This window comes from Acomys minous (genome assembly GCF_964271855.1).
Source record: "Acomys minous genome assembly, chromosome: 1".
NCBI classification, from domain to species: domain Eukaryota; kingdom Metazoa; phylum Chordata; class Mammalia; order Rodentia; family Muridae; genus Acomys; species Acomys minous.
The window spans coordinates 34174704-34188212 of NC_140483.1; the positions used below are offsets into that span (position 1 = coordinate 34174704).

A 13509-nucleotide genomic window follows, 5' to 3' on the forward strand; every position below is an offset into this window, starting at 1 on the left:
TTATGAGTTGGTCAGGAGCAAGCGAGTGAGACTTTCCCCAAACCACATGGGACCCTTAAGACTCCGGGCAATCCCTTGTCACACCCCCAGCTTTTCAATAGCCCTGTGGCCTCAAAGCCTATCATTTTCATTTTGACTTGCTTTCCCAAATTAATCCTGAAAGGACTAGTAGTTCTTTTAGTAAACAAAATAGTTTAGAGCAAACGAGAGGTGGGGGTGGGGGCGGAAGTCTTAACGCGCAGAGCCTATAGTCATACCCTCCCATCCTGCGCTCTCTGATACTCATTACTTACCCTAGCCTAGATGAACAGGCAACTCTGCAATTCTCATTCCTCTTGGTATAACTAAGTACATGCAAAGTCCTTCCATGTATGTAAATGCAAAACGAATTTATGATCGCGAGATTGGCATTGCTCATTGATTTTTAAATGTTAATTCAGTTTTCAGAGTAGTTCAAACTGGCATAGCTAGCTCCTTAATCTGTGTAAATTGCTAAAAGTGGGCAGTACGTCTGCGGTACCCATCCTAGATGCTAAATCCGTGAGAGAATGGCCTGGTCTTCCTGTCCCATTCTTATATGTTGACTCCCAAATAGGTGACACTTTATAAGCATCGGACAACTGCTAAGTGCAATGCCAGGCCCCGTTCTTCTTCGTACCACAGTCGCAAGCCGCATCTGTAACGATCTGCTTGAATCATTCACTGCCTCTGGATTGTCTCTTGATGGTACAATGATGTGTCACAGAAGCAATGCGCAGAACAGTGTTAGCTGTGTCCAGGGCCATGTGCATATGTAGCAATGAGAAATTGTCACAAACCTGAGCAGTGGCAGAATCTGTAGCCTGATATGATTAGTAGTACATGTTGTCAGTTAAATTTTTGATTTAAAAATAAAGCAAAAGAAGAAAAAACGGGCACTTTTCTGTTGTAGCCTAATGTTGGCAAAGTGTTCATCTTGTAATGTTTAAGAAGAAGTCACCAGGCAATGGCATTCATACAGCTTTATGAACACTGTAAGATGCCTTGATGGTTCCATGCAGATCTTCCTGTCTACCTGTCTCCTTCCCTTTTCTTTTCCTCCTTTTTCCCCCTCTTCTTTTATTTCCTTAGTTTTAAGATGTCCCAAGCCAGAGAAAAATTGTCAACTTTTTTTTTTACTTAAACCTTAGAGCTTTTTCCTTTTGGGAAGCTTGAACTAAATCCCTAGTGCATCATCGTTAACCATCAGTTCATCTGAGAAGTTGATAGCATAGGCTGTTAAGAGAATAAGAGTTAAGAGCAAAAGTTGTAATGCATGATAATGCATAGAAATAATAGTAAATTCTGAGCAGATGTTGCCAATAGAAGAAAGAAAGGATAGTTGTGTTTGGGAGGGGTGGTCTGTATTGATTTGTACTCTGAAAACAAGATTTTAAATGATTCGTTAAACTGGGCAGAAGAAATAAAATTTCTCTATTACTCTGCATAGAGTATCCATCTATATAAAATGCACATTTGAAATTTTCCAAAAGTATTCCAGAAAATAAGAAAATCAAATTTGCTTCGCCCAGCAGCTATTACTTACCTGTTTGACTCATTGTTTTTCTCCTGCTTGCATTTCAAATATGCATAGTTTTGAAAAACATTTGTAATTACCATTTTTTAAATCAATGACCAGTAGCTCTATTCATAAGATAAGCATATCTTTATAGATAAGGGGATGGATGACTTTCGGAGGCCAGAAGATTCAGAAGATCAGGGGCTCACTATTTCATTCAGCAGCTGGACAGTGCTTATGCAGTGACTGAGACAGGAAGACCAGGCCATTTCCTCAAGGATTTGGCACCTAGGATGGGTACAACAGACGTACTACTCACTTTTAGCAACTTATACAGATTAAGGAAGTATGCCAGTCTGAACTACTCTGAAAACTGAATTAACATTTAAAAATCAGGGAATATTGTCAATCTTGCTATGATGAATTTGTCTTACATTTGCATATATGAAAGGATTTTACATATACTTAGTTATAGCAAAAGGAATGAGAATAACAGAACTGACTATGCATATGGGTTGAGTTAACTAATTTAAAGGTACACCCAAGCAATGGAGTACTATGCATTCAAGGGAGTTCAGCATTCTAGAAACTATAAAATAAACAGAGTACAGTTAACACCATTTGCAAAAGAATGCTAAAAACAATTATAATCCAAATTTTAAAAAGGATTATAGCATTCTATAAACAGTATGAGGAAATAACACACCATATGACTGTACATGTACATGTACAGGATATATCTGATGAAAACAAAAAGCTAGAAATAGGAAGGAAGAAGCCAGTCAATTGGGGGGAGAGAGGGAGGAGTTCTGCGTCCTTTTATATCTTTCCATATCCTTCTATATCTGGCAACATGAGATCGCCTTATAGTAAATGTAAATTATATGAAAATACAAAACTATGAAAATAGATTGAGAATAATAGGAGAGATGAATGTAAGAAGATCAGACTTGGAAGTAGAGAGAGATTTTATTTCTTTATCTTTTTAAATATAATATATAGCAGCAATTTGGGAATGTTAGAAGAACAAAATCCCTGCATTTATAACAGCTGAGGAAGCGTATAAGGGAATATGATTCAATCTGTTCCGAATATTCCTACAAGTTCAGGTTTTCTGGACTATAAGAGTAGTCAAGGCTGAGCATCCCTTAGGCAGGGAAATTGTCATTCCCTGAACGATGTTGACCATTTCAAGGGCAGCACTAGGTCTGTTTAGCAGCAAATCCTCTTGCTCTCAGGGGAATATGGCTTGCAGTAAGTGAGCTTTTTTTGTTTTTGTTTTTGTTTGTTTTTATTTTTATTTTATTTTTTTAATTTTTGTCTGATTGGAGTGACTGGCCAGATGCCAAAAGAAGGAATAAGATGGTACCATGCACTTTACAAGAGTGTGTGTTAGTATTTTTGTATCACTGCTATCTGGAGGCAATAAGCAAATATGATACTTCAAATAACAAAACTCACAACCTCTACTAAGAATGAATGAAGGCTGCTTACTGTTCATACACAAATGGGTCAGCTTATGCAACCTGCAGGTGGGAACAGTAACTCAGGCTGAACACTTCTGTCCGTATTTTAAATTTGTCCAATAATTCAATTTTATTATAAAGATAATGGAAGCCATGCCACCATCTTATAGTACATACTACAATATTGATCTGTAAATATCGAACATGTGTGAAGCTTTGTTCAGTTTATTTCTCTTTTAGGGAAGTTGTAAAAGAGAAAGGTTTATGTGAGGGGTGCAGTAAAGAACTTACCAAAATGACCATACCATGGTTGAACAGGAAGCTTTTATTGTGAATGAGAGAAAGAGAATAGCCAGAGTCCTCTGGAAGGGTTCAGAACAGATAGAGTGAGAAGCCGACTGGATTTTCCAGGACCATCTGCAAGGGAAGAAAGGATAGACGGATCCAACAGTAGAGATCGTTGGGGCAGGGTGACCAAACTTTGCTTCTATAAAGAGCAGAGGTCTGGAACAGCTTTGGAGATAGCATAGTGAAGGAGGACTGTGAGAGGTGACAAGGGCCAGGTGACTAGCACAGGAGCTTTGGAATGTATAAGAGGCATTTGTGGATAGAGACTGGAGGCACCTGGAGGCTAACACAAACTCTGATAGGCTGCCAGCTGCCAGGGGTATATGTAGATAGAGAACCATATGTTTCCCTTTTCCAGAGGGAAGGGAATGACTTCTTTTGGCAGCTAGGATTTCATTTTACAAATCACTGAGTTACCCTGGCTTTATCTAACCTCCAGAAGTCTTTCTAGAGTCCAGCTTGAGCTACTTCTGGGTATCTGTCCTGCCTGAGACCTAAGATGCCAGCCTTTTGTTGGTGGTAAACTGGGACTCCTCTCTTCTGTAGCTGCTTCACAGTTGGCGGCGGAGAGGGATATCATAGTGGCCCAGGAAGGCAGGGAGTGGGAGGGGCACCAGGTGATGACAGGAGACTTGTGGAAAGTTCCTCAGAAGCAATTGGTTTGCTGACCCAACCTGAGGAGACAGGGATCGACCACATTGGCTGATCTGGTTAACACCAGGGACTGGTTTACATCAGCTTTCAGCAAGTCCAGGGCTTGCTGGTTTTGCAGGACCACCTGGGGTTCTAGATTGGCACATTTGCAGGACCACCATTGATTCCTGGATGGTATCTGTCAGATGAGTAAATCTGCTGGGATAGATTTAGATGAGAGATGGAAAGTATTAGGTTGGTCACTGCCTGTAGTCTGCGCTGAAATCGTTGTTGTAGAAAAGTAGTTAACAAGTGTCAGCAAACAGCTGGAGTAGACTTATGCCTTTGAGCTACAACAAAATGAAGCCTGAGAAGTTATCATTGTAATAGAAGCATAAACTTTCCTTTGTAATAGGACAGAAATTTTGTGGCAGAAAAGAGAATAAAAGGCAAGAAGAGCTTGAGAAGGCAAAAGATGGTTCTGGTGTAAAAGCAAGCATGCGCTTTCCTTTGTCCAGAGGTGTGGACAGATACAGATTGGATAGAGACTGTTTTTCAGCACAATGAGGAATCACTTTAAAGTCTATCTTTAGAAAACCACCAAAGGAAATTTACAAATTTGAGCCTGTGACAATAATAGTAGCCATTGCTTTACCAAGGCTAGATTAATAGCTTATCAGAACTCCATGTATTAATGTTAAGCCTTGAATTTTTGATGTCTTAGCATCGTGTGTCTCATCTTTAAGTCTCATTTTTCACATACATTAAATCACTCCCTCAGATCTTCACAACTTGCATTTACACATCTTAAATCACCTCCTTAGACTTTTGCAACATATATAACCTAACTTTCTATTTCTCTTTCATCTGGAAACATCCAATGATTTACCATGATGGTTGATTACTGAGAAAAGCCATTGAAAACCAATTTTTTTTAAATAAAGGAATAGTAAAAAGTGAGGTTTTGGTCAGTGACAGCCACATGATAGTGTGATGTTGGCTTTTACAGAAACTTGTCTGCAAGATTGTCTTCTCTGGCAGGAAGCCTACTGTCTGTAGGGGAAAAAAGTGAAGTCTGATTGTATGTTTACTATCTTGGCAGCAGTCAGGCCAGCAAGATAAACTTGTCTGTGAGTTTACACATCTCAGCAAGGGACCTAGTAGCTCTAGGAAAAGCAGGGTCTGGGTCTTACCTATGAAACCAATTCAAGCTGGCAGGCAATTGTATCGCAGCCTCAGGGCCATTTTATTTAAGAGATTCGACTTAGGCAATTTAAACTTTAAAAAAAAGTTTATAAGTTTGTATAATCAGCAAGCAATGTGTTCATCTTTTGCACCCAAAGATACTGTCAAGGCAGACTGTTTGGAATGTGACGGCAGACCTCCTAGCCTTCACAGAGATCTAAAAAGACTAAAATTGAGTAGGAAAAATAAACCAAGTGGCCCCAGTCTCAGTTAAAAAGACAGAGACTTACCTGCTATCTGGCCAGCCAGCCTGGAATCCTCCATGGTGAGCTCAATGGCTTTGTTGGGGACAGAGGCCATTGGGATCAGCTACCACACAGCATAGCAGGACTCAGATGATCAAAGAGATTTTTCTGTGGAGGAGAAGTTTGGGAGACCGGCCTAGGCAGTTCAGCAAGGCAGAATGGGAAAGTGAATGCAACAGTATGCACAGTTTGAGCAAGGCCCTGGTGACAGGTGAGGCATGAGGCAATTCTTTGTTCTGTGGTCAGTGTTAGGATGCTTACACCACTGAAAATTGTGGTACCCTGGAGACTGAAGATGAAAATGTTACAAGGTTCCTACTTTGAGAGGTTGAGCCTTCACACTCACTACCCAGAAGGTTAGCTGTTTCTACAGAGGTGCCAGGCCAGGTGCTTGCCAGGCACACGGTGAGGCTCTTGCCTTTAAAGCACTGGGGCTGGCTGGTAGGGCAAGGATGGGACTAACACTTGCTACCATAGACCTAAGGTCTCTGTTTCCTTTATATCTTTTTCAGAGCATTGTGTGTACTGGCAGGCGTCAGTGGTACCCAGAACCCTCCCTGGTCTACTGCATCCAGTCATGTGAGGTACGTGGGTTTGGTTCCCTCTGGTCATGTAAAGAGCCTTGAATAACATGAGTCCCTCCAATTCAAGGCCCTAATTCTTCTGATCCCTCTTTCCTTTATTTAGTTTCTTAACTGTAATTACCCAAAAATTTACAGGATTTCTGAATTCAGTTTTATTTTAGTAAAAATCTTCAGTCACTTAAAAGGCAAGCCAGAATTATTTATGGCTTCGGGATTCTGTAAGTATGCCTTGGTTGGAAGTAGTTAAATAAGGATTTTACTATAGACAATTTTGTTCAGCCAGCAAAGTGCCTAAAACCAACTTTGGCATGTGTGTGTGTGTGTGTAGGTGCGCGCGTGCGTGCGTGCGCACATGCGCGTGTGCTTATGCAGACAGGGTATTACACTGCAGCCAATATAGCCTAGGCGAGCCCTTGTGATAATCCTTCTGCCTCAACCTCCTGATATAGTATCCATCCAGGGATATGGTAGGTAGGCACCTTGGCTTAATTGAGATTCATATGTATAATGCCATACATATATATACTTCAAATTAAAATAAATCCAAAAGGTCTCCATGTGAAGCTGTTTTTTCACAAAATGAGAATATCCGGATGTTTTGGCCATGATTGGTTGGACTTGAATAACAGGTATAATCCCGGAACAGACATTCTCTGCTCATCGTGCTGTTTACGTGACCCTGTGGCCACTTCTCTGTGGTTTTCCCTCCTATGCCTCCACTGAGAAGTCATTCAGATATTTATGCAAACTTATAGGTATTCCACTATTGAGTGGCCTGACCTAAGCCCTTACTATGTAAAGAAAAAATTCTGTCTTCCTCCCTCCACAGTGGCTTCCTCTGTCATTTCCGGTACAATGACTTCTTTAACCTAAAAAAAGAGAGTCTAAAATGAGTCACAGCATCGCCTAGAGAGAATGACACTGAGGAGGATGCACACATGGCTTATTGATGTAAGCCCTCCGATCCTGGGAACAGCCAGGGACAAATGCAAATAGTCTAGTTCGGCCACTACCCTGTCCCGGCATGGCTCATGGGACGGTCCTGGCTGAGATGGAGAAAAAGTGAAGAAAAGACAGACAGACAGACAGACAGGTAGGCAGGCAGACAGACAGACAGACAGACACATGGATACACAGAAAAATTGGGATCAGATGGGCTAGGATCTCTTACGGAGAACTGCAACATCCAGAGAAGCTCCGTGTGTTTTTCATATAGAGTTCAGCAGAGAGGTAGGGCTATTGCGGCTGAGCAAGGAGGCTGGGTTTATGCTACGTGGCTGGATCAAGGGGGCAGGTTTAGCTAATCTCAGTGGCAAACAGTCTTTGGAGGCTAGCAGTCAGCAGGTCAAGGATATCAGGGAGGAGACAGCTAGGGTTCCCATTTTCTTTACACAGTCAACACTCATGCTTGGTCCTCCCAGGAAGGCTTTGCCGCCCCTCTCAGTGCCCATACCCATGTCAACAGCACACATATGCTCAGTGACTTCATTCACTCAGGTCTTTCTCCACTCCCCATAAGTCACTGCAGACTTATTCATCCAAGCCTCTCTTTGGAAGTCAATAAGGCACTTTGCAGCACTGCCCAGATATTTTTTGGCTCCTTGGAGTGTGCTAAAGAGAGCGCCTTTAACTGCCATTGGTTTCCAACAGTCCCTTCAAACACAGCCAACCTGCATGCAGGCATGCATGTTAATCCTCTGTCTTGTATCTCAGAGCCTCTTGATCTAGTTCTGGGAAACTGGGATCCACATGAGACCAGAGAAAGGCAAAGGGCGGAGTTTAGGAGAAAAGAGAAAACATGGTGGGGAAAAGACACCCATAAAACAGCATTCTGAGGATCCACGAGGGCTGGTGCTAGTGTGGAGTGTGCTGTATTATGGTGCAAGGCCAACAGAATAGCTCATCTTCTGCCATCATTAGAAAAACAGATGGTGGTGGGGTGGGGTGGGGAAGCAAGGGGAGGCAGTGAATCATCCACTGGGCAGGGGGTGATGGGGAGAAGAGGAGGCCAGGGAAAGAGGGAGATAAACAGACAGAGGGCTGAGGGATCTGGACGGAGATCAAAGGGATCCTGAGAGCTCCCTTCTGCTGTTTCTATGCATCATCGCATGGATGAGTGTGGATGTCAGGGCTGGGGGCTGGCTTCAGTGCTTTCCATGCTCGTCCTCTCCCCTGACCTGGACCTCAGCATAACCTCTGGGATGCGCTGTTATCCAGAGTCTCCTAGGTAGCTACATTCTCTCTGAGGCCGTGACAAGAAGCAAAGCTCTCTTCTCTCTTTCTGCTTCCCCTCACCCACTGCTGTCATGGGCCACAGACCCTCTGACACGCCAGTGTTTCTGTGTGGCCCTTGACCAGTGTCATCCATTACCTGGAGGCTCCACAGAATGCATCTTTTGAAGTCCACTGTACACCCAGTGCTTCAGAAACTGTACAGGGTCAGTTAACCAACAGGGGATTCTAGGGGCCACTGTGCAAGCCTAAGAAGTACCATCCCAATCCCTGGAAGGAGATGAGAAGGTTAATAGTCTGGGCTTCCCCAAGACGAAGCTTTCTTTGCCCAGAGATAATTCCACTCTCCTCCCTCCCTCCACCCTCTGTGTGCGCGCGTGCGCGTGTGTTATATTGTACTCATGTGTACCTGGGTATAAATGCAGGTGTGTAGGATGGAGATCAATATTCAATGTCCTCCTCAATAACTTTCCATCTTTCATTTGGAGACAGAGTCATTACACCTCATGTTAATTGATTAGGCTGTCTGGCCAACCATCTTCAGGTGTCCTCCTCAATTGCTCTGCCTCCTAGGTGCTGGGATTACAGGTGCATGCTGCCACACATGGCTCTTTCGGATGCTAGGGATCTGAGCTCATGTGCTTATGCGTACACAGCAATTCACTGATAAAGGCACCTCAGCCTCAGAAGTAGATCTAAACAACATTATTTACATTTGTGTTATCCTATAGTACCACAAATAATCTTTGCTGTTCCCTCCAGGTTCTCTGGCTTAGGGGAGGCTTCAACAACTGGCTATTTGTTTCTGATCTTTCAACAAAGGCAAGGGAGAAGAAAGTCCATTTACAGGAAGGGATGAAAGCAAAGAATGGTAGAGTGATCCATCCATCCCCTTAGGAAGGGAAAGGGAAGAACATAGAAGAGGATGGAGAATGGCCCTGGAGACACACCCAGGAGAGATGCAGAGAGGGAGATGGGAACAAGGGGGAAAAGAGATGGTGAAACTGGCAAGTTCCTGTTGCAGCTTGGCCCATTTTTAATGCTTTACTGGAAAAAGCTAAACATTGTTAGCATCAAAGGCAGATGGGGGGGGGAGGGAGAAACAGTCCCAGAGGGAAGAAACTGAGGTCCTGCTAGGTAAGAATGAAATTAAATACTCTGTGACCTCGTAATCTAGACAGGACTCTGTTCTCCAACCCAGTACTGAGTATTAGTCTGCAATGTCTCCTGAAGCCAGGCAGCCTTGTATACATGTACGCCATGCATTATTGCTCCTAGTAACCTCATCCCGTAGCCTCCTTGCCTCAAGCCTGAGGAGCATAGCAACAATGTAATTTACCCCCGTCTGAGTATGGCAACAATGTAACTTATCCACGTCTCATTCGTATCCCTTCCCCTGGACCACAGCACTCCTGCCATCCATTCTCCACCATCCTGTGCTCTCACATTCTATAAGGGGTACCCTTCAGAAATTTCTCTAAACCAACCAGCCAACCATGAAACAAAAACTATCAAAGTGACTCCATCTTCTTATGACTTGTATTTTTGCTGCCTTCCGTAGAACACACGGGCACTGCAGAAGATCTGTAGTCCAGGTTTGCTCATCTTCAAATTCTGCTTTTTCTAGTTATTTCTTGCGTTTGGCCTTCCTGACCTCATTTTTGCTGTTGCTGTTGCTGCTGCTGCTGCTGCTGCTGCTGCTGCTGCTGCTGCTGCTGCTGCTGTTATTATTGTTGTTGTTTTAGTCCAGGAGGTGTGCCCCGGCATCACCACAGCTAATTGCACTGAAAGGGGAGGCCTACGCTGTGCAATAGGCGGGATGTATAGCCCTGCCTCGTTGGCTGAGCAATAGGCAGGATGTATGGCTATGCCTCATCTTCAGACACTTCCTAGGCAGTGGGCTCATCTAGGAGTTTGTTTTGAAAGCATGCTTAGGTTTACACAAGGGTGACTACTTTAAAATGGACACTCAGGGTTCTGCTTCTCTTTATTTTATGTCACACTTGGCATGAAATGCAAGAATTTGCTTTTGACAAAGTATCCCCAGATAATTTTCCCTAAGGTGGTCTTCAGCTACATGAAGGAAGCACAGGGTAAGGCTAGTTCATTTATGGGCAGGTGATTGTAGACCTCTTATTTAGCACACATCTCGGGGTAAAAAGGTGTCCCAGGAGTTCCAAAGCAAATGAAGAAATCACTCAAAAAAATTTTTTTCTGCAGAAAATGTTGACTCCAATACTTATAAGCCAACAAGGATAATAGTTGTCTTAAAACAAAAACAAACAAAAACAAAAACACCCCAAAACTGTGGTTCGTTCATGTTGGGGTAGAAGGCAGGATGCCTCTATTTTTAAAACAACCACTCAAACAAGTGCAAGCAACAGCAGAAAATGTGAGGATCTTCTTATTTATCATTTTCTCACTATTGATCTGATTCTATTTTCTCTTTAGGTATAGCCCTCAGAATGATTGGAAAATACAGGACATGTCAAGGGTAACAAAAATAGCACAAAATCTAGGTAGTCATACCTTTAAGGGAAAATCCAAACACACGGGTTATCTTTAAGCTTAAGGTAAGAAGGAAAACAATTAATATAATAAATATTTTAATTCATTAAAAATTTTATATATAGAAAGTTAATAGTCACTCCCCATGACAGCCCAACAGACCAGAAATAATAAACATAAATTCTAAGTGAGCTATTTAAAGCAAATCTGTCCAAGAATAACCTGGAAGTATTAACCTTTATACAAGGTTATAAAGAGAAGTGTTTAAAAGGCATGTTAGTCTTTCCAGAGTTTTAAAGGCCCATATTTCTCTCTTTCTGACAGGCTGAAATATTTCCTCCTGTCTCAAACAGCAAAGATGTCATGATATTCCATTTCTCTGTAAACCTAGCACTCTGTGTCTAAATGTAAATATATTTGTGATTTTTTAAAAGTAAAGTAGCTGGTGAGATACTTTTATCTGTTACTACCCTAAATGTACTCTCTATAGGAATTTATATAAGAGGGAATTGGGAGTGGAAAAACAAGACCCTGGGGACAAATGTAGCCTCACCACAGTGGCTGCATGACTGAAATACAGGTGGGCAGTGAGGCTGCTTTTACACCTTCAGTAGAGAAGACCAAGCATGCGTCCATCACTAATTCATTCCATCTGCCACTCCGTTCCTTGGATTCCTTCTCCTCTGTTGTCTTGGACTTTGCTCTTCTCCTCCTTTATTATTTATATTCCAGATGGTCCTCCTGTTAACTGTGCTTGTTATTCTGTACTTCTTGATCAGTCGCAGGCGCTGCCTAGTGCTTTAACTCCAAGGGACGCATGGGCCAATATGCAGTTCATGAGGTAGAAAATAGTGGCATTAAAAATTGAATTGTTATTCACTATTTTTCTCCTTGCTAAGGAATGAAGCATAAAAGTATATCATGCTACTATGAAGGGGTAGAAAGTAGCTGAAATCTGACTAGCAAGCACAAGTTAGAGGGCTGTGTTTTACTTGAGAGAACAAAATGCCTTTGTACAGACACAGAAAAGAGACCCTCAGAGGAGGGAGAAACAGGTCAGCCTCTCTGAGATGAGTCATGCCGGCTCCTTTGCTAGAAATGTTGCATGCCTAGTTAGACTGCTCTTTTCCTGTTTTCTAGGATCTGATGAGGCGTGTGCATGTGTGCATATACATGTGTATATGTGTGCATGTGAATGTGTGTGTGTGTGTGTGTGTGTGTGTGTGTTTCAGTTCTTCCTGTTTGATCATGTGAGGCTCCACTGCAGGTAGCTAAAGCCTCACTCTCAGTGCAGCTGTAAATATAAAGATAGTTTGTTTAAAAGGTGTGAGTGCCCAGGGCTGCAGTGATGCCCACATTCCTTAAGGCAGCAGAAAACAACAAAGCAAGAAGAAGATTTCCTCTCTAGTTCAATGTTTCTCAGCATGTGGGTCATGACCCCTCTAAGGGTTGCATATAATATATTTACATTACAACTCATATAGTAGCAAAATTACAGTCACGACATAGCAATGGAAATAATTGTATGGTTAGGGGTCAACACAACAGGAGGAATTTCATTAAAGGGTTGCAGCATTATGAAGGTTGAGAAGCACTGATCTAGAGGAAGGACTCCAAGATGCACAGGGGATGGGTTGGCAGCAGCCTCAGCTAAGAGCCTGGAGCATCTCAGAGACTGGGACCAAGGTCCAGCAGTCCCTTTTATCAAACACCCTAGAGGGCTTGCACACTCAGATTTAAGATCCTCTGGTGTAGTGTAAAAGAAAAATGACAGTAGAACTGTGGTAGTTTGGGAGATGGATCTATCAATGCTAGGCACCCCTCTATTGTCCACAGTCTCTCTTGTTTCTGTTCCCCTCGGCTTTGTAGAGAAATCTGTTCCTGCCCCTCCTCCAGCCTTCCTATCTGTAAGATTTATGCCTGTTACCATCCTTCAGTAATCTGCTTTTCATCACCAGTAGCACAAATTACTCTTCACAAATGCCAAAGGCTTGATAGTATTAAGACAGCCTGTTAGAGACTTAGAAAGGGCGCATGGAATTGCTCCTGATCTTTTGTAGAGCACTTTCATTGGCATCTCTCTTGATGACCTCCTCATTCAAAAGAGAAAAACAAATTGCATTTATGATGGAAGATAGGGTGTATTATTCCAACTTTAGGACAGCTACCCTGCATGATGACGCAGTCAACGTCTCTTATTTCCTCTTTATTTATATGTAGTTATTTAAATAATAGCCAGCAATTAAAATTCTCTTTGCCATATTTCAGCTGTTCAAAACCAGATATACTAATCATCCCTCTTTCTCTGTGGAGACATCCTCTGGGCTTAGTTTGAATTGTTGTTAAGTCTGTTAGAATCTACAGGAGGAAAGGAATTATAAAATGATCGTGTGGGTTGGGAAAGCACTGTCCTACAAACCAGTGACAGTCACTACTTTCTGATTGGAATACTGTACGTCCTTGTAGCTCTAAATCTAAAGATGTGTTAGACGTGTTAAAAATCCAGAGAGGAATTGGAAATTAGCTTAAGCTGGAGCTGTCTTCCAGGGCTCACTAGCTGCCAAATTCCAATCCCCTCAAGAGATTTGTTTGTGAGTTTCTTCGCCAGTTTTGTGCAGTATCTGCACCAGCCTGAAAATCCAGGCACGTCTTTGGGCTTGTCCAGAGCCCCATTCGGTTCAGGGCTCGACTTCAGACTCCCCAGCTGGAAT

At 42.5% G+C, this 13509-nt stretch overlaps 1 protein-coding gene across 3 annotated transcripts in view; it reads left to right on the top strand.

The window, feature by feature from the left end:
* Positions 1-13509, top strand: part of PAPPA2 (pappalysin 2) — a 232112-nt gene that overhangs the window by 189910 nt on the left and 28693 nt on the right. For all 3 annotated transcript variants that reach the window (XM_084794567.1, XM_084794566.1, XM_084794568.1), the window contains exon 21: positions 5987-6058. In XM_084794567.1, the coding sequence (XP_084650693.1) occupies positions 5987-6058 (72 nt within the window). The remainder of the gene's footprint in view (positions 1-5986; positions 6059-13509) is intronic.